Source organism: Vulpes vulpes, chromosome 2 (genome assembly GCF_048418805.1).
Source record: "Vulpes vulpes isolate BD-2025 chromosome 2, VulVul3, whole genome shotgun sequence".
NCBI lineage: Eukaryota > Metazoa > Chordata > Mammalia > Carnivora > Canidae > Vulpes > Vulpes vulpes.
This window is the reverse complement of record NC_132781.1, coordinates 524,472-545,256: the sequence shown is the minus strand read 5'-3', so window position 1 is coordinate 545,256 and position 20,785 is coordinate 524,472. Positions and strand designations below refer to the sequence as shown.

The window sequence follows — 20,785 nt, the reverse complement described above, 5'->3', positions numbered from 1 at the left end:
GAGGCTGTGCTCCCCACGCGCACCTCGGCGGGATGGGGAGTGTTGGCGTTCGTGTGGGTGGCAGCACAGCGCCTGTGGGGCGATGCGTGGCCCTGTCCGGGAGGGCCGCCTGAACTCACCTCCTTCCACACCTGCACACACTCAGCTGGCCGGGCTTCCTGATCCTGACCTCCTGAAGGGCCAGCCTTGGGGGACAGGACTCTGGGGCTCCCTCATCCCTGGAAGAAAGTGCCCAGGGCTCGTCCCCAGCTGTGGGGCTACATTCCTCAACCGCCAGCCAGGCATGAGAAAGGAGGGGACTCAGCCAGCAGAGGTGGGTGCCCGCGTCCCCGTGCAAGGGGGATGGGGGCCAGAGTCCAGCCTGGGCCCCCAAACACCCACTAACCACCAAACCAGGAATCCAAGAGCCCCAGTGCCAGGGTAGATTTTTCCATTGGAATTCCAGACAGATGACGCGCAGGCAGGGAGCGAGGCTGCCAGCAGCCAGAGCCCCAGACTTGCTCCTTCCAGGCTGGCCGAGGGCCCACCCCACGCGGGGCGAGGGGCCAGTTCTCCCGGGATCGGCCGTCCCCCGAGCTGCCTGGGGCAGGCCCGTAGGCTGGCAGCTCCGACCTGTCCACCCCCTGCCCGCCCCTGCTGCGGAAACCCAGGGCTGGATGCGGAGTGGGGTTGGCGGTCTGTGGCCTGGGGTCCAGCCCCTCCCTGCCCTCCTTCCACGCGTGTCCCCCTGGTCCCCGTGGCCTCCTCGGCCAGCGCACCACTGGGCCCTCTTTCATTATGTGCTTATTCTGTTCCACAGCGGAGAAACCCAGACGTGAGGGTTCCAGGCGGGGGCTGAGCCAGGAGCCCCTGCCCTTCAGCTGCCCTTTGCCCCGGGGGGCCCCAGACGCCCCGCAGCCGGGCCGAAAGCCCAGAGCCCGTGTCTCCCCCCAAACCCAGGTGTTAGCGTGAAACTCTGAGGCCACCCCGAGCCTGGGGCCTGACTGCAGCGGGGACCTCTGGGTCTGCCCTCGGCCTCCTCAAGCCCGGGGCCGTGGGGGAGCAGAGGCGGACAGTGTGCGTCCCCTACGTGCCAGGCTGGGCAGTCGGCGCCTGGCAGCCAGGGGGCGGCCCTGGGGGTGATTTTAGGGGAGTGAGCAGTGTGCCCACCAGTGTTGGGCTGCGAGGGAGGGGCGCCTGAGCTGCCAGGGAGGGAGGGGTACCAGCTGGGGTCTCAGGGGCCCCGATCCAGGTGTGGGGTCTGGCGTCCCCTCTGAGGGGTTATTTGCTCCAAGCCCCTGAACCTGTCTGAGGCGAGGCCAGCCCGCCCTGGACGTGAGGCCTCAGCAGGGCTCTGAGCGAGCGAGGGGGGCAGGAGGGTGGGGGGCTGAGGCGGGGCCCCGAAACAGGGACTCAGGGCTGGCTGTCTACACCTGCTTCTCCTGGACTCAAGATCAAGTAGGAAACTAGCATTTACAGCGTCAATCAGCCCAAAAGGGACGGGCCGAGCCATGGAGGAAGCCCCCTCCTCCCCGAGCCTCCAGGGCTAGACCGCCGGGAGGCAACTGCCCGCGGCCTGGTGGTGCCCGCTGCTCGGCCTCCGTCTGCTACGCTGCGCGTCTGTCCCACTTCGTCGTTTGCCCCCGCGTTATAAATACAGCCCGCCCCCCCGGAGGTCCCTCTCCGGGCTCGTGCAGGGCCTGCGTGGGGTGTGACCCGCGTGGCGTCGGGGATGCCAGGTCAGGCGGGACCCCACGCTGCTGTCAGCGACCGTGCCCGCGGTCCCGCCCAGAGCCTCCCACGCACGGGACCTCCATGGGACCTCCACGCCCACGGCGTCCACATTCCAAAGTCGGTGCGGCCGGGGCGACCGACTCTCCTCACAAACGGGGATTTCCGCTCGGGGCAGGGGCACACGTGGCCGCGGCCGGGGTGCGCTAAAGCCCCCGGGCCTTGGGAGGCGGGGGGCCGGCCCCCTAATTCGCTTACGGACGAGAAATGACCGATGCGGCAGCAAAACCAGTCGGGGGGATTTATAAGGCACCTTGTTGGGGGAATGGGCCGAAAGGGCGGGAGGGGCGCCGTCCTGTGGCTGCTCCGCGGGCAGAGCCGGCGGCCGGGCTACGTGAACACCGGGTCTGCGATGCCGTGGTCGGGGTTGCAGGTGAAGGCGATGGTGACGGCGTAGCGGGTGCCCCACTGGACCTTCTCCACACGGTGCAGGTTCTCCGACCCCGAGGTGAAGAAGGACACCCGACCTGGGGCAGAGGAGAGAAGTGACCGCACAGCCAACAGCACGGCGGGCCCACTGCCTCGGGGCGCGGCAAGCAGGCGAGGCCCGGTGAGGCCCCCTCTGTGGTGGGCAGGCCCGGACTTGGGGGGACGGAGGTCCCACCCAGGGCACCATGTGACCGCCCCAGGCCCGCCGCCCGTGGCCTCGCAGGCCTGACGCCTAGGATCTTTTTTTTTCAGATTTTATTTATTTATTCATGAGAAACACACAGAGAGAGAGAGAGAGGCAGAGACACAGGCAGAGGGAGAAGCAGGCTCCATGCAGGGAGCCCGACGTGGGACTCGGTCCTGGGACCCCGGTGCCTGCAGTCTGCGGAGGCCTTGGGACCACACGAAGGTCCCACCGTTCATGCTGCCAGAGCCTCGGGACAAAGAACATTGGGGCAGAAAAGGAGGACTTGAGGAAACGACCCAAACTTTTGTCGTGACCCGACGTGAGGAACACTGCTGGCTTTTAGTCCAATGAGTGCAGCAAACTCCAAGTGGGAAAATACAAAGAAGTCCACACTGAGGCCCAAGACAAGTCAAATGGGTGAAATGAAAGATCTGGGAAAATCTTGGAAGCAGCAGAGAAAACAGGCAGTGACCCGCTGACGGCAACTCTCTCAGCAAAAAGTGATTCCGAATAAAGCAATAATGTTTATGATGAGAAAGGAAAACCCTATCAACCCCGAGTTTCACAGCCCGTGAAAATATCTGTGAGGAAAGGTGAGGTCAAGATGTTCTCAGAAGAAGCGCTGCCAGCGGAGCGTGGCCACCTGCTCGGCACGTGCTCACAGGGCGGCTCTGAGCACCCACGCTGTGCTGGCCCGGGGGCCCCAGGACCACCCCGTGCTCGGTGCCGTTCTCAACGTTCTCAGGTCGGGACAATTACGTCCCTGGAGCCGCTGCGTCCCTCTGGGGGAGAGCAGGGCCGCGCCGCAGGGCAGGGAGGACAGGCTCTGGGGGCCGCTGCGCTGTGGGCAGGGGGCCTGGCGGCCGCGGACCCACAGACAGATCCGGCAAACAGCGTCGCGAGGCCACCGCCCGGGGCTCCTACCTGCTCTGGGCTCCACCGTCCTGTTGGCCCCCTCCTCCATGAACACAAATCTGCCCCCGCCGAAGTCGTCCAGGTAGTCAGACAGGTAGAGCAGCGAGGTGTAGTCGAAGGAGCCGTAGGTCACCTGTGGGCACAGCGTGAGGGGGCAGGTCACCGTCTGGAGGCCGGCGGGGCTCATGGGCCCAGGACGGTCAGCAGACGGCACATGTCCACCTCTCAACGGGGCTGCTCGCTGCCCCCGCGGCGTCACAGACGGCCCGCTCAAGCCCACAGTCACCCATTTTTGCCTGGGACTCGCACACAGCTCAGGGAGGCCGTCTCCTGGCAGGACGCACGCAGACAAGCCCACGCCGTGGCGATTCCACTCGCTAACCAGCAGGTCCAGTCTCCCACATCCACACGGAACAAGTATGGCAACAAGTGCTTTTGCTCTTTCTTCCATGTGGGGCTAGTCTAACCTTTGTTTTTATTTTATTTTATTTATTTATTAAAGATTTTATTTATTTATTCATGAGAGACACAGAGAGAGAGAGGCAGAGACACAGGCAGAGGGAGAAGCAGGCTCCCTGCAGGGAGCCCGACGTGGGACTCGGTCCTGGGTCTCTAGGATCACACCCCAGGCTGAAGGCGGCGCTAAACCACTAAGCCACTGGAGCTGCCCCAACCTTTGTTTTTAACTGTAGTAAAACACACATGTGAATTTGCCATTTTGATCACCCTCGTGTCCTGCCCGGGAGCACGAAGCCCAGTCCTGGTGTCGGGACCATCTCCCCGTCTGTCTCCAGAAGTCTGCCAGCATCTTCCCACGCTGAAGCTGTCCCCCCACACACTCACCCCACCCCCTGGCACCCACCCTTCTGTCTGTCTCTGACCCGGACGACCCCAGGGACCTCACACTGGCAGAGAACTGAAGCTTCTGCCCTTCGGTGTGTGTAGACGCTCTTTGGGAAGCCGGCTCGGGCAGCGCAAAGCAGGTGATGCGGACGAGGTCTGGGTCGGCGGCTCGTCTGAGCACGGACCCTCTGACGATCGGCCCCACCCCCAGCCTGGACGAAGGGATGTAACAGGAGGCGCTGTCATTTGTTTCCTCAGATGCCCCGAAGTCAGGGATACAAGGCCCTGTTCGTAGCCAGGGCAGACAAGGGGCGCCACGTGAAGACGTTTTCGGTGTGACATTTGCAGGGTTTGGTTAAAAACCTCAGGCTGCTGAGGAGGAGCTAACTGCCTGCGACACGCACGGGAGGTGTTGTTTCCAAGAACCCACTCACACGAGTCAGGATCTGGCTAATAAAGGGGATTATTGAGTCTGCATATTTTTTTTGTGCAAAGATAATGATGCACAACAAACGACAGATGTTAATTCCTTAATGACATTTTCCAGGCTGATGAATCGTTCATTAGCAAGTTTGGGGTAAGAGAGAAAGGGAAGAGTCCTTGGACTACAGTCCAAACCATCACCCTGCCGGCCCTGGAGCGCGTGACTCCTGCCTCTAAGCTGCCGGGCTGCCAGCCAGTCTTACATGTCTACACCTGCAGGCATCCTGGGAGTGGCCTGGAAGCCCCGGGCCAGGCTCATGTGACATACTTGATCAAGGCTCCAAAGCCTTCCCCCCTGCAACCACCGACACCCCATCACCATGACAACAGTCACCTCCTGACGGGCGGTGGGGCGACCAGCAAGGCTGCCATGGTGACCAAGAACAGTGTCACCTTCTCATAAACTGGGGACCGCGCACCATGAGGCTGGACCCGTACGCACCTGGGCTCAGCTGTGCTTCCCCCAGACGCCAGCCCAGGCTCCCCTTGTCCAGAATCCCGTCACTGAACAAGCCGCAGAGGGACGTAAGCCTGCGAGTCTCCCGGGGCAGCGCCTCCCGCGAAGCTTCGGCAGCGAGCCTCACGGCCATCAAAACCACACACGCGCCACATGCAGTGGGAGGCGAGTCCCGGAGCCTGACCCGTCCCACCCGCCCCCAGGACTCGCCAGGAAACCAGGGACCTGGGAGGGAGGCCGTGGGACCCGCGAGTTCTGCTGCGGTGCCTCCGTTCCTGAGATGGGAGCCGCGTGGGTGAGGGCAGACGCCAGCTTCTGGAGTTCTCCTATGTCTGAGGACTGCCTTTGCCACGTCCACACGTGAGCAGCCCGTGGCTGCCCCGCAGGCCCCCAGGCCACCCTGGCTCGTGCAGACCCTGTGGCCTCCCGGCTCCAGGCGTCGCGCTGGAGAGCCTGGGGCTGCCGACGCTCCTGACGTCTCTTCCCGCCTGAGGAGTATTATCCTCAGAGTTCGAGAACGCAGACGTGCCGCGCGGAGTGTTTTCTCCTGAACCGATTCGTCCTTCGTGCAGGGCCTCCTCCCGGGCTCCCTTCTCCGCGTGCGGGGCGTGCCCGCCTGTCCACGCACATCGTCTCCGCCCTCGGCACCGTAACGCCGCTCCTCCTGGGCCATGTCTGTGCTCATCTCACGGCCAAGGTGTCACCCACCTGCTAGCAAGGTGACGATCCGGTCGGGGAGTGGTGACCAACAGACGGAGAGCTGCTGAAGCCGTGAGGGGCAAGGGGACGGGGCTGCCACCGTCCGGCCTCCACCTGGCCGAGCCCCCAGGGCAGCGGGGGCCTGCTGGGAGCCCCTGGCCGCAGATGCCACTTGCACTGAAGCTGGCTGGAACTGATTCCACACCGGGGTCCTCGGGTTAAACCACGGCCGCGTATCCGGCGGGATTCTGAGCCGAAGCGCCATTTGCAAGCATGTGTTCCCACCTGCCCTCATCACTCATCCCAAGCTTTCTGGGTATTTTTCATTTGCTTCTTTCGTTCTGGCATCAAGGGATGTGAGGGAGGGCCCTAGGGAGGGTCGTAGGTCACCTGGGCTGCCCTCTTGCCACCCTCAGGTATCCCCTGGCAGCACACTGAGAACCAGGGGGGACGGGCTCCAATTCAGTGGGTCAAGATCATTAATTAGCTGGGGCCATGTCTACAGAACAACAGGAGATCCAGCATGGGAGATCCAGAAGATCCTGCGTGGTCGAGACCTTCCCGTGAAGAGGTGGGAAGTGGGAGGAAGGCAGGCCGAGGGAGGCCCCCTGCAGCTGTGGGCCCCAGGGGAGGTGCCATGTGCCCATGTGTTCTTACCGTGCATTTTACCATACGTGGGGGCAGGGTTTACCGCCTTGACTACACCCCCGGGGTCCCCGGGCTTTAGGGTTTTCCCCTAAAACACAAGGGCACACTCCCCACATCAGCAAGGAAGATGTCTAAAACCCCAACAATGGAACGCCACGGGTGGACACTCAAAAACCCAGGCTGAGCCAGCTTGGGTGGCGCCAACCAGCCCCGGGGCCGCTCACCTTGTCCACGTGTGCGTGCCAATACTCGTCGTGAGCTGTCCGGGCTTCAGTGCTGTTGATGCGCGAGAAGAACGTGGGCTTGGTCAGGTACAGTGAAGACACACTGATGCCGAAAGCCTGGGCGATTGTGAGCTGGACCTTCTGCCGCACGTCCCTGTGGGGAGGACACACGCGTCACTCAGGAGCTGCACGGCCACAGAGAATTTTCCATGGGTCCCACAGAGCCATGCGGTGCCACTCGACCAGACATGGACTGCGGGGGGGCGGCAAGACGGACACTCTCACGGCAGCCCCCCGTGCCAAGGGAGCCCTGTGCTAGGCCAGGCACCGAGGACCCGCTCCTTGCAAGAATGGCCACGCTGTCTGGGGGGACACACAAAAGCGGAAGCAGCAGTGGGGGCAAGTGGCCCTCTGCACAGGACACACGACTCCTGGTGGAGGGCCTGAGAGCCACACCGAGCGTGGTCAGGGGCTGGGGCTGCCGCCTGCTATGGGCCGTATACATGCAGCTGTATGGCGAGGGGCTTTGGGGCACAGTCCTGTCGGCATCCGTGGTGGGGGCACCACCCTGCCCTGGACCACCGCTGACCTCCGAGAGACCAGGGCGCAGGGCAGCAATGAGAGACAGCCTGACCCACCGTCAGGTGGACACATCACCTGCCTACCTACAGCCCTATACGCATGCACACACGTGGACCTGCCTACGTACGCCCCACGGACGTGCATACTCCTCACATGCACAAAATGTGCTTGTGAGACACCACACACGCCCACGCGTACGCTCACACGTGGGCCTACCCATGAACTATGTGCACACGTATGGAACATACAGTGAACCATGTCTAGGACCACAAACGAGGCGGCTCCAGCACCACGGGACATAAATCATTCCAACATTAGGCAGCCCCCCCCCCCCCCGCCGGGAAGCACCGGGCCCTTCCCAGGACCCCCTGCACCCATTTCAGGGTGCTACTCCACCTACTAATACTCCACCACCATGGTGTTCGGGGGGATGCTCTAGCCCTCCAGCGAGGTGGGGACACAGGGCGCTCAGGAGCTCTCATCAGCCGGTCAGAAAAACCACTTAGGAGAATGTCACTAAGGTCACTTGTTTCATGGGCTCCGTTTCCTTCATCATCTCTGTTCACCTTCAGGGCGCAATGCTTTGCAAACACCGTTTAGCCAAATGTCCCAGTTGAACAACCTCAAAGAACGCAGAGGCTCGTGACCTTCTGCCACTTTGTCCTCCGACCACACAGCTTGTGGATGGCGCAGGCCGTGAGTGTCCTGACAGGTGCCGCTGCTTCTCCTGGAGCCCACGCTCTGCCTGGGGCATGCAGGCCTCCCGTCTGTCTCCGCCGCTGCGGGGCCCACGCTTCACCAAGACAGCTCTGCACATCCTGCTGCACATCCCCATGCCCCCCACGCCCACCTACAGAGGGCGGCCCAGGAAAAATGGGAAGCAAGCTGATGGTTTTACCTTCAGCACCGCCAGGAGCGGCGGGCTCAGTGACTCGGGGTCCAGGGACAGCCCGTGCCGTGTGTGGCAGGAGCACTGCTCCCCACATGTGCTGACCGCCTCGGCGATGCCCCAGGTGTGGCCCGGTGAATGTGTCACCCTGAACATCTGTCTTGAACATCAGCCATTAGCCAACCTCAGACAGTTTTCCCTGCAGCTCACAGGACACATGAGTGGAGCATTTGGTACGTCGTGTGAATCATCAGAATCCGTTCATGGGACGTGGGCAGCTCCTCTGACGGTGGCCAGGTCAAGGCCTTGGGAGTCCCCACACCTCGCTCTTGTTCCAGCGGATATGTTCTGTGACAACCCACACCATAAACGAGACCACGGTGGGATCTCGTACTGGCAATAGTCTTGTGTCTCGAGATGCTCAGCGACTTTAACCACAGAACAGAGAAGGTTAGAGAAGAGTCCCATGGCATCCTTCCAGACACTGCTGTTTCCTTGACGTTGTGTGAGGATGTACTTTGAGATGTTTTAACCATTGATTATGATTATTATTCTTTAAAGATTTTAATCTTTAAGAGAGAGCCGGTGCAAGCAGGAGGAGGGGCAGAGGGAGAGAGAAGCCCGAGCAGACTCCCCACTGAGACAGAGACCGAAGCAGGGCTCGATCCCATGACCCTGAGATCATGACCTGAGCCGAAACCAAGAGTCAGACGCTTTACCGACTGAGCCACCCGGGCGCTCCAGTTATTACTATTTTAGTAACTGTTTTATTCTGTGAAACTAAGTGTTCCCTTCCATTTTTCACTGATAACTTCCAGTTAGTTAGTAGTTAGAGTCTAGCTGCTATTAAACCCTAAGCCCTGACGGAACGCGACAGACGTGCTGACGCTGCCGGCAGCCGATGCCTCTGTGGCGAGCCTCTTCGCGGTGCCCGCGTGCTGGGGACAGTACTCGTGCTTCTCCGTGCAACAGCCAACTGGGTTTTCACTCCAGAAACAGAAACTCCGTTCCCCACGTGAGACTCTTCCCAGGTTCCGTGCGTGACCAGACGACAGTTTGACCGACATCCCTTCCCCTCTGCGGGTTTGCACTCGAATGAGACACAAACCCAGCGTCTTCCCTTCATTCGCGGTGATCGTTTCTATGTTTCATAAAACCTTGACGTCATGAACGTTAAAACACCGACCCACGCTTTTTCCTTAACAGTAAAGGCGGTAAGGAAGGTAAACCAGCCACAGGGGACTGCAGAGCAGGCTCCTGCCCCAGCAGGCGCCCGGCCGTTGCGCTGCAAGACCCCGCCTCACTCCAGGCCCAGGCTTCAGGGCCGACCGAGGTCACTAGTGCGTGGCTGGCGTCAAGGGCCCCGCTCACTGTCGCTACTATTTGTGTGTCGCTCTGGACCAGGAGCTGTCTTCCTAGAGACGTCACCAAGGGGAAGCCGCGGCTGTTTCCAGGCCACGGGGCTAGAGTAGCAACGGGCCTCCGTGGCTGCTGGTCGGGGGTGGGTTCTGGCGCTGAGGGGACAGAAGGGCAACGCGGAGGACGCCTGCTGACGAGGTGCTCGGTACCACGACTGGCAGCCCCGATGTGACCGACACAGGTAACAGAATCACACACACTCACACAAATGAGGTAGAACCAGGCATTCTGAGCAGGAGGGCGGGCAGCCCTGGAGCCTAGTCCTGGGAGCGACGCCCTGCTCTGCTCACACCGAGCTGTGACGGTCGGGGACACGGGGTGAAGGGCACAGGCGATCTCCCTGTGTTGTTAGAACAGTATAGGAGTCCGGGTTATCTAAGAATTAAACGTTTTAATTTAAAAAGCCAATCTAGGTTTTTTGCCAGTGGAGGAGCTGCCAGGGCAGGAGGGCTGTGCCTGACACCTGGCACCAGCACGTGTGGCAGGCCCGTGAGTGGGCACGGCCCCTGCAGCACCCTGGGCTGCTCCTCCAGCAGCTCTTGCAGCACCTGAGGCTGGCTCGGCCTCCTACAGGTGAGCTGTGTGAGGGGCAGACGGGGGGTGCACATGGCCTCCGCTGGCCTGCTCCTTCCCTAGGCCGTGTGGGCTCGATGGCCTGGCTGGACCTGCAGCTACCAAGGCAGGTAGTGTACCCACAGCTGTTCTAGTACCTTCCGTGAATCCGCCCTGACTGCACAGGGCACCAAGGAAGGAAAAAAAACCATCCATGGAGCCGAGACAGGCAACCCCCTCCCCTCAGTATTTCCGCGGACAGAGAGGTACCAGCCCCGTGTCCACCTGCCCCGACTCTGATAGGGTGCGCGTTTCAGCTGTCACGAGACCCTCTGTCTCATGTCCTGTTTGCCCAGGACAAACCAGGGCTGTCACAGCCTTGGCGGATGCGCAGCACCCTGCATGGGCCAGGGCAGGGCAAGCCATCAGCTGGGGTGGACACGCCTGGTGGGTGTGGTGGGAGGTGGGTGAAGCAGAGGTGGTCTTTGAGGGCCAGGGTTGGGTGGGCGTGGCCAGCCGGTGCGCTCGGGGGCGTGGCTGGAGGGCGTGGCGAGGAGGGTGACCCGGGCTGGAGAGGGCGGGTGTGCTCAGGGGCGGGGCACGGCTGGTGGGCGGGGCTGGAGAGGGTGGGCGGGGGTGGCCTGGGGAGTGACCGGGCGGGTGGGTGGGGTGAGGCTGGGTGGGTGTGGCCTGGGGAGTGACAGGGCTGGTGGGTGGGGTGAGGCTGGGTGGGCGGGGCTGGAGAGGGAGGGTGGGGGTGGTCTGGGGCGTGGCACGGCTGGTGGGCGGGGCTGGAGAGCGGGTGGGTGTGGCCTGGGGAGTGACAGGGCTGGTGGGTAGGCGGGGCTGGAGAGCGGGTGGGTGTGGCCTGGGAGTGACCGGGCTGGTGGGTGGGCGGGGCCGGAGAGCGGGTGGGTGTGGCCTGGGGCGTGGCACGGCGGGTGGGCGGGGCCGGAGAGCGGGTGGGTGTGGCCTGGGGAGTGACAGGCTGGTGGGCGGGGCTGGAGTGGGCGGGCGGGTGTGGCCTGGGGCGAGGCGGGGCGGGGGGGGGGGCGCTCTTGGGTTCCACCCCTGGCTGACCCTCCCTCCCCCTCGCCCGACACCTGCCTCCACGTCTGACCTCATCACTGCTTCCCTCCTCACCGATACAACCGGAAGTCCTCTTCTGAGAAGACGGTTTGTATCTTATCTCCAAAGTATCTGTGAAAAAATAGGCTGTTAACAAATGTAACGTTTCATTGGACGTCTGTTGTCAGCGCTTTATCGTAACACGTGAGTGTTTCCTTATTTCCTTTAGATTCGGTGTTTCCTGCTGGGCGCCTCTGTTTGTACAGTGACCACCACGTGATGAAAGGGAGAGCCCTGAGAGCGAGGCGCATCCAGGTGGGGAGAACCTGCGTCTCTGGCCTCGGGAGGATCCGGGTCCATCCCGGGAGCCAGGCCTGCCCCTCACCCCAACCCCCTCGTCCTCTAGCTGTCCCTCGGCCTCAGGCGGGTCCTGCTTTCCTGAGAAAGCCCTGAGAAGCCCCTGATACAGCAGGAGACCATTCCCTGTGGCTGGTGAACAAGGATCCTGCCCCGGGGACGGGCCACACCTCCCAGGTCCCCCCTAAGAAATGCACAAGGGCACGAGGTCATGCGGCACAGTGAGGGCTGCAGCCCCTCTGGGCTCTCACCTGTACAGGTTCACAAAGTGCTTCCCCACAGATAGGGCTCCTGAGTGCAAGTCCAGGATGGACGCCTGGAAAAGATGTGCACAGAGCACAGGGTAGCAGGGGCCTGGAGATCCGTCCTACGCTCACCCTGGGTCCGGGAAGCGATGCTGGGTTTCAAGGCAGGTGGACCCAGGGTAGATACAGGACAGATCTGGTTCTTTCCTCCCCAGCCTGATTGTCTGAAAACAGCCCACAGACCTGTGAACTCCTGCAGCCGAATCACACCCTGCCCACCCTCCCTCCTGCGGCCCTGTTGAGGCGTAACGCACACATGAGCTGCACAATTTGATAATCTTTGATGTCACACACCCGTGAACCATCAAGATAGCAACTACATCCCCAAATGTCCTTGCACCCCTTTGCCATCCTGCCTCCTGCCTCTCTCCACCCACCCCTCCCTGCCCAGGCAACCAGTGATGTGCTTCCTGCCAGCACAGACCGATGCACATTTTCTAAAAATTAGACGTGAATGTAATCATGCAAGATGCATTCTCTCTGGGTTTGGCTTCTTCTACTCAGCATCACCACTCCGTGGTTTGCTCATGCCGTTGTGTCTACAGACATCCACCCCATCTTGTTAGTGAGGAGCACTCCGTGGTTTGGGGAGCCACAACCACGTGGGTTGTTTCCAGCTGGGGGCTATCACAAATAAAGCTGCCCTGACACTGGCAGACAAGTTTGTGGACAGATGCTTTTATTCTCTTGAGTAAACCCCTAGGACTGGGATTGCCGGGTCATGCTTTTCTAAAGGACTATCAAAGTGTTCTGCAACCCTGCCTACCCCATGTCCTTCCCTTGTCTGGGAGAAGTGGTCACCAGCATGGGTCATTTTTATGCTATCTGGGAAGCTACTATATTTCTCTACCTTGGCGCAGTGACCAGCCCAGGGGTTTGAACATAATTTGAGTTTAATGAATGTTAACTGAACGAAAAGGCATCAAATCCAGTTAATTTGCTACAAGACAACTTCCTAGGGGAATGCCCAACAAAGAGTAAGAGATGAGTCCATGCACAAGTGGGTTCTTAATAAATGTTCCCCCTGAATCACACCAAACTGAAATAAGAAGAACTTCATTTTCAGAACTCCAGGGAAAAATTTTGCAGAATAAAATAAAGTCGTGCAGGTAATCACAAAAATACTTAGAAATTCTAGCAAAGTCCATAAACTAATCCTCCCAGGGCTTTCAAACATGTGGACTGATTCGGGTCTGCATAATGGGGATAATTCAGCAATCACCAAACAATGCAGAGAAGACTGCACCCTCCACAGCTTCACACGCTGGGTGAGGAGACCCACGTTCAGGACACCACACGGGAAGGCAAGCTCCTGTGCAGGGCTCGTAGGAATAGGACTCCCAGAGGCTGCCCAGGAGGCAGAGCGACTCCCGGGAGGCTGCCCTGCCCTCGGTTCCCAGCAGCTGCTGTGACTGACTGCCACAAACTGGGGACTTTAACCAGAATTTATCTTCTCATAGCGACTGAAGCCAGAGATCCCAGGCTGTGGTCAGGGCCACGCTCCCTCTGAAGGTCTAGAGGAGAATTCCTCCCACGTCTTCCAGCTTCTGGTGGCTCTGGAGTCCCTGGCTTATGGCTGCATCTCTCCCCCTCTGCCTCTGGCTTCCTGTGGCTTCTCCTCTTCTACCTCAAATCTCTTTCTTTGTCTCTCGCAGGAGGACACTTGCCATTGGACTTAGGGCTCACCCCAATCCAGAAATGATCTCATCTTCAGGCCCTGAACTTATGGCATCTGCAAAGACCCCTTTTCCAAATAAGGTCCTGTCTCCAGGCCCTGGGTGGAGGCATGGTTCATGTGATCCCCCAGGGAAGCCTCCCCACCCTGGGGCCCCCGCACACGGCACCTGTGAGGTCTCCAGTCTGGAGGCTGGGGAGCATGTTTGTCACTGTGTCTCAGGAGCCCCTCCCACTTCCGGGCTCGCCACCTTCCTCACTGAGCTCCTAACTCACCTACTGTCGGCTCCCTGTCCGCGACCAGATCCGCCTGCCCCCAGCAGGTTGTCTGACATACGGTGAGATCTGGAGCAGGCTGCTGTGCCTCACTGTGAGGAGGGGAGACGCTCTCGTGCCCACTGAATATGGCCTGTCCACACTAGCAACGTCGGGGGAGGCCAGGGGACACCCAAAGGCCCCACGTACCTGGTGCCTCCTCGCCCTTGGACGGAGAGCATGCTAAAGGGGTAGAAAGAAAACTGAAGCAGGAACTCACCCCTCCGTCGGATCCTCCCAGGGAGAGCCCCTTCTCGGCTATGCTGTGGGGAGGTCATTATAAGTCAGGACTTAGTAGAACTGTCTGTGATACGTCCAGGCAAATAACAACCAGCATGATTTAAGCAATCTTAACAGACGTTTAATATTTATGATGTAAACACATGTTTAGACCAAAGGACTAATTTTCAAAGCTAAATGAGTAAATGGCAATATTTGCTCACTGTCTTGTTAAATATGACACAGTTTAGAAACAATTGGGCTTGGGGATCCCTGGGTGGCTCCGTGGTTTGGCGCCTGCCTTTGGCCCAGGGCGTGATCCTGGGTCCCGGGATCAAGTCCCACATCGGGCTCCCTGCATGGAGCCTGCTTCTCCCTCTGCCTGTGTCTCTCTGCCTCTCTCTCTCTGTGTGTCTCTCATGAATAAATAAATAAAATCTTAAAAAAAAAAGAAGAAGAAGAAAGAAACAATTGGGCTTAAATTCCATCTTGAGCACCGAGAGCTGGTGCCCACTCACATGGGCTGAGCTATTGCCCCAGGTCCCTGTCCTGGTCATCACGGGCTTGGGGGATGCCTCTGCGATCACCAGTTCGGGATGCGGAGGCACCGTGGAGGCCTGTGCCGGGCGTGACAGGATGGCCCACCTCTGAAGATGCAGGAGCTTCTAGCACATTTAATAGACAAATGGCAACCGAGGAACTGACCTGGGGACGATCAACCCCGATTCCATTGACTGCTGCCCGGCGAGCCCCACACTGTTATCTAGAAACAGGGCACACAGAGGGCACACAGGCAGCGTGAGGGCACACAGGCAGCGTGAGGGCCAGCGGCTGCTCCACTTCACACTCGACACGGGTCTAAACAGCTCTTGTGTCTGAATAATTTGTTGCAGAATCAAAGCTTTAAGATCTTGTTTTTAAAACCCCAACAAAGTCCAGTGTGGACTGCATCTGAGTAAGACTTCTCACCCTGTCGTGAGTCACCGCTAGTGGAAAAGCCTACTTTTGCCCCTGAAGCACACAGGGAAATTCTTACGGAATTCTAAATGAATTTTTTGTTAAGATTTTATTTATTTATTCATGAGAGACACACAGAGAGGCAGAGACACAAGCAGAGGGAGAAGCAGGCTCCCTGCAGGGAGCCCGATGTGGGACTCGATCCCAGGACTCCAGGGTCATGCCCTGAGCCGAAGGCAGATGCTCAACTGCTAAGCCACCCAGAAGCCCCTAAATGAATGTCTTTAAATCACCTTTCAGAAATAACTGTCTGATTCCTGTCCCCAGCCCCACTTTCTCGCCTGTTCAGGACAGACAGAATAAAAGGCTGCGGGACAGAAGGTACCTGCGAATCCGCTGGGCTTCGTCCCTGGTGATGACCGTGTCGGTGATCCCCCGGCCACACTTCCTAGGGGAGCAGCCTGGAGAGAGACGAGCCAGAATGAGACGCTGACCCAAGCTGAACCCCAACCACACTGCCACTTGCATTTGTTGAGGATTCCCCTGTCGGTGGGCCCCCACCCCCGGGAAATTTTGTGGGGTGGGGCTGTGCCTTCCACAGGATTAGGGGGCCAGATTTGGCAAATAAAATACAGGACACCCACATAGGTGCAAACTTCAGAGAAGCAACAATGATTTTTTTGGTGCAAGTGCAGGACATACCGACACCCCCTGCTGGACACGCCACATTCCTGGTGGCCCCACACCGGGCGGGATGCTCAGGGGGACCTGGCACTGTGCTTACCCTTGGGAAGAGAGCCCAGAGCCGCCCCAGGCGCTCAGCTCGGAGTCTGCTTACCCCATGATAAGCCATGACCAGAGGCCCAGCCTTCCTCAGCCCCTGGGACAAGGCCCTCCTGGGACAACACAAACTGTGCTCGTAACTCTAGTCCCAGGGACCCGGCAAATGCTGCAGCAAAGGTGCTCACCGCGTGTCCCTCCCGCACTCCCTCTGCCCCTCTGAACCCGGACGTGCAGCTGCTTAGGGGCAGGAGGGCAGAGAAGCTCAGATGGGGACGAGGCCAGAGTCAGGTCGACGAGCAGAGCATCAGAGCGGGACAGGCTCCCTTGCCATCGCGGCCACGACACGGAGCTGTGGGACAGTCTCGGGACAGGCTGGGCTGGTGACCTGTGGCTTTTCACCCTCTTCTCCCTTCCTGCCTGGGACGGGAGCCTGGTGCCTGGAGGTAGAGTGAGCGAGCCACACACCGAGTGTCAAGTGCTGCGGGACCTTTCTCTGCACGCCTTGCACGTGGGAAAAAGAAACTTCTACTTGGGGGCCATCGGGGGAGGGGTGCCTCAGTACCAGAGGCCAAATGCGATCCTACTCCCACAGGGGTTTCCATCAGAAACAAAAGCTACACATTTTTTAAAAGCCACATGTATGCTTTTTATAAGGGTCATTCCCTGAACATAAGGACACGGTAGGGAAAAACAAAAGCCGACACGACGATAACCCAAAGAAAGCCTGGAGAGCGGTACCTGTGTGACCGCTGTGCTTCAGGACAAAAGAATCATCACAGGGAAAGAGGAGGGTCACATTTAGGGGTGACGGAACAGTTCCCGGGAAGACGGAAGGACGGCTAACACAGGTGGCATCGTGTCAGGTACGGAACGGCCCACACGAAAGGCCACACAGGAGAAGCTGCCAGAGCCACCGCCGCCTGGCGACGCCCGCACGCCTCTCCCGGGAGCTGATGGACAAAGGACACGGAATCCACGAGGATGGGGAGGGCTTGCACACGTGACGAGGGGGCGAGGAGGATCACGAGAACTCCGCACGCGACCGTTTGCCAAGTAACGTGCAACGTTAACAAAGTATCAGGTCAGAAAGAAAGTCTGGGAGCCCGTGGGGGCTCCGTGGGTGAAGCGCCTGCCTTGGGCTCAGCTCATGATCCCGGGTCCTGGCTCGAGCCCCGCGTCGGGCTCCCTGCTCAGCGGGGACCCTGCTTCTCCCTCTGCCCCTGCCCCCACCCCCTGCTCCTGCTCTTTCTCTCCTCAAATAAATAAATAAAATCTTAAAAAAAAAGTCTGAGGGGCACCTGGGCGGTGCAGTTGGTTAAGTGCCTGACTCTTGATTTCAGATCAGGTCACGATCTCAGGGCGGTGACATCGGGCCACAACCGGCTCTGCGCTCAGCTCGGAGTCTGCTCGAGAGTCTCTCTCTCCCTCTGCCTCTCCCTCCGTGTGCGAGGGCTGGCTCTCTCTCAGATAAATTAGTAAGTCTTAAAAAACAGAAAGTCTGAGCCAATATCAAAGGATGTGTACCGCACAGATGACATTAGCTAGCTACACTGCGATTAGGTCAGAAATCCACCTTTAGGGCAGCCCGGGTGGCTCAGCGGTTTAGCGCCCCCTTCTGTCCAGGGCATGACCCTGGGGAACCGGGATCGAGTCCCACATGGCTCCCTACATGGAGCCTGCTTCTCCCTCTGCCTGTGTCTCTGCCTCTCTCTCTCTCTCCGTATATCATAAATAAATAATTTTTAAAAATTTAAAAAATAAAATAAAATAAAAAGAGAGAACCAAAACCCCCTGAGTTCTGAAACACTGAAGCCCATCAGCGATACAGTGTGTCCCAATGAGCGTAAGGGTCAAGAGAGTAATTTGGATGAAAAAGTGAATTTTGGTTGACTCATCAGTGCATGTGCGTGAGCACCCCCCACCCCAACGGAGCAGTGCCCTGTCCAGACACCCCCCACCGGGGGCTGGGCCTCCTCACCTCATCAGGAGCCCCCTCCAACCTGGAAGCCCCTCCAGCCTGAAGAGCTCAGGGGAAGTCCAGAAGCTTTAAATATGCCTCAATTCTTCTTCTGATTGTGGCAAATGTACATAATATGAAATTTACCATTTCCCATCCACGTTGTGCCAACATCATCCCCGTTCATCTCCAGAATTTTTTCTGCTTCCCGAACTAGAACCCTGCACTAGTAAATAATAACTCCCCATTGCCCCCCCCCCTTCGTGTGAAGGTTTAATGTTGCTAGATTATTATGGGTGAGACGAAGAACTTCAGCTGTCGCTGCGGGAAACACCTTCGGTGAAGGCAGAGGGACCGGGGCCCCCACAGCAGGCCTCACTGTGGCGGTGGAAGCACCCGGCAGCCTTCTCCCAGTTCAGGTCCAGAGCATCGCTCTGGGTAAAACAATTAATGGGATTCTGTCTTTAAGACCCAGGCTGTCTTAAGACCCAGCAGGCTAGGTTTTTAAAAACTGAGAAAGTGAGCAGTAGGAGGAACGTGGGGGGTGGGGGAAGAAAGCCAGCAGGTGCAGGGTGGCTCTGCCTCTGGGCGCCACGGCCCCTCCCGCCCTCCTGGCCCCCCCCCCACCACCACGATGGGTCACTCTGACCTGGGGAAGGGCTTCTGGCAGTGACATTTTCTGCAGCGACAACACTGTGACACTCTCCACGCAATGCCTCTTCTGATCTCAACACTCTCGTCCCTACCTTTCCAATTCTGTTAGGTTCCTCCGTCAGAGTGCAGGCACCTCCGTGAAAGGCTACCCTCGGGGACCAGCACCCCTGCCCTTCCCAGTTGGGGGTGGGTTAACCCACCTGAGAGAGTGAACGTTTGGCTGTACCCCCCGATCCCCACACCACTTTCAATCTGATTCCCACCACTTCACTGCAGCAAAAGACTGATGCATCACAAATGCAGTGCGTTCCTTGCAACATGCTGCTCTTTCCCAGCCCACAGCAGCGTCGCCTACCTTCAAACCTTCGGTGACTGTCATAGTCCTCTGAGCAGGGCACCTCGATGAACCGTCCGGGCAGGATCTCGCCACGGTGAGCCAGGACCTCGGTGACACCATCATCACCCCCCATAATGCTCCAGAGCAGCAGCCCGGCAAGCACGGCGCAGGCCCCCAGGACGGAGGTTCTTAGCCACTTCCTCTGCACCTCCCTGGGTGCCCGGACACTCTTTGTGCTAAGGACAAAACACAACCACAGTCACCCAAAGGCACTCACGTGTGCTGGAAAGGTGGATGACCAGGGTCCCCACCCACTTAGTTACAGCAAGCCTTAAACCGCTCTGCGCTAAAGGAGGTCGGAGCTACTCTCGACCAATCCAGAGGTGCTCACCAGCCTGAGAGGATGTGGTGGGGAATGTGGCCCCCAGCCCCATCCGAACTGTGCTGGCAGCACAATGAACTGCCAGCCAGTGTCCCTCCTAGCCCAGCCATGCCCACGGAGAACCTGCATCTCTGTTGCCAATCACATTGCCTGCCGCTGAAACGGACTGCCCCAACCACTGCACATGCCCACGCCCACGACACAGCAGCTTAAGTGTGAGTCAAGCCCACTTAAGTAAGCCACGAGCCAGCTAAGAAGAGAATACAAGCACCAAAATTTTTCATTTGATCTGCAATTAAGACACTTTTTGCACAACCTGAAGTTGTAAGCATGTGTGTGTGCACATCTGTATCTACATGCGTGCCCATGGTCTGTGTATCTGTGTACGTGCACGTATGTGTGCACGTGTGTAACCGAGAAGCTGTGTGCTCTGTGGTCTAGGTGACTCGGTGGCTGTAGAGCTCCAAGAACTTGCACAAAATAAGGCAAAAGATCAAGGCACCCTTTTGAGGAAGTGTGCCCTGTCTCTTCAAGTATGTACTTAATTCCTGAAATGCAGGAAGCCTGACTTATACTTGTCTGTGTCCCTCCACCTTTTTCAGCGCTAATACACACAACACATTCCGATAAATAAATCCCAAGGAGGGCACAGGACGGTCAGCCCATGGTGAGTGGATACGAGACCATTTCAAACGGGGATCACAGCACCGAGGTGGGGGGGTCTGCCCAGCTCAGAAAGACTCCCCACCCCGAGACCACCCAGCCTTCTCTACTTAGACCAGGGTGGACACCAGCGGGCCATCATTATCTTCCCCCAAACTGCAGATAGGGAGGGAGACTCAGCAGCCTAATGACTGGAACCCCAACCTGCAAGGCAGAGCTGCTGCGTGGCTGCGGAATCTGAAAGGGACAGAGGCGGGGGCCGGGGCAACTGCATCTTGGATTTGGACGCAACACCCTCTGGGGTCTGCTCTAGGTGAGCACCCACGCGTGGGGTGAGCTGGCTCGCGCTGCACGGAGGAGGCTCCCTGGGGCCTCGAGCCGCGGATCAACGTCCAGGCCGTCCAGGCCGCAGGGCAAGCACTGGCGCTCGGGGTTTGCCCCGGGCAGGAGGGGGGGGGCCACAGCACTCCCCAGCTCCGAAAGCTGCAGGAGAAGCCCCTGGGAGGCTCCGCGAGGAGACGATCACTCGTTCAGCCGCCCGCCCGCCTGTGCACAGCGCCAAGGCCGCACACGCGCGAGACCACGGGGCCTCGGGACTCGTGGGGCCCTCTGCACGCGGGGCGGGGTCCCGCTCCCACTGCAGACCACGCCCCTAAGGCCACGCCCACTACAGACCACGCCCACTACAGACCACGCCCACCGAGGCCACGCCCACCTCACAGTCCCGCCCGTGAGGCCACGCCCCGCCCGCCGCCGCCGCAGCTCGCGGGTCCCCGCGCTGCCCGGTACCTGCTCGGGCGCCGGCGCTCGGCCGCCCCGCTGCCCTCGGGCGCCTTGGGCGCGCCCCTCCGCTGCGGCGCCATCGGACCGGGCCGCGGCGGAGCCGGGCCGACCGCGGGAGCCGCTCCGAGCCCCGCGCGAGCGCCGCGAGAGGGTGCGCGAGGCCGGCGCGGCCGGGGACGCAGAGCGACGCGCTCGGCCGTCGACCCCGGGGCTGGCGGCCAGGCCCGAGCAATC

General features: G+C 59.5%; 1 protein-coding gene across 1 annotated transcript; it reads right to left on the bottom strand.

Annotated features, from left to right (window-relative positions):
- Nucleotides 1-1,997: 1,997 nt before the first annotated feature.
- OGFOD3 (2-oxoglutarate and iron dependent oxygenase domain containing 3) lies at nucleotides 1,998-20,770 on the bottom strand. The gene is made up of 9 exons (XM_072745418.1): nucleotides 20,558-20,770; nucleotides 18,742-18,959; nucleotides 15,378-15,453; nucleotides 14,037-14,079; nucleotides 11,774-11,838; nucleotides 11,241-11,297; nucleotides 6,656-6,809; nucleotides 3,311-3,434; nucleotides 1,998-2,237 (listed from the first exon to the last, which is right to left on the bottom strand). The coding sequence occupies exons 1-9, from the start codon at nucleotides 20,629-20,631 to the stop codon at nucleotides 2,101-2,103; spliced, it is 948 nt and encodes a 315-aa protein (XP_072601519.1). The 5' UTR covers nucleotides 20,632-20,770; the 3' UTR covers nucleotides 1,998-2,100.
- Nucleotides 20,771-20,785: the final 15 nt, after the last annotated feature.

Bases quoted from the DNA above. Each gene is read 5' to 3' on its own strand.
- OGFOD3 (XM_072745418.1), bottom strand. From the start codon at position 20,631: ATGGCGCCGCAGCGGAGGGGCGCGCCCAAGGCGCCCGAGGGCAGCGGG. The intron at 18,960-20,557 runs GTACCGGGCAGC...TTTTGTCCTTAG, and splicing joins GAGCGCCGGCGCCCGAGCAG to CACAAAGAGTGTCCGGGCAC. The intron at 6,810-11,240 runs GTGAGGAGGGAA...TCCTCCCCACAG, and splicing joins GAGGACTTCCGGTTGTATCG to GGACGTGCGGCAGAAGGTCC.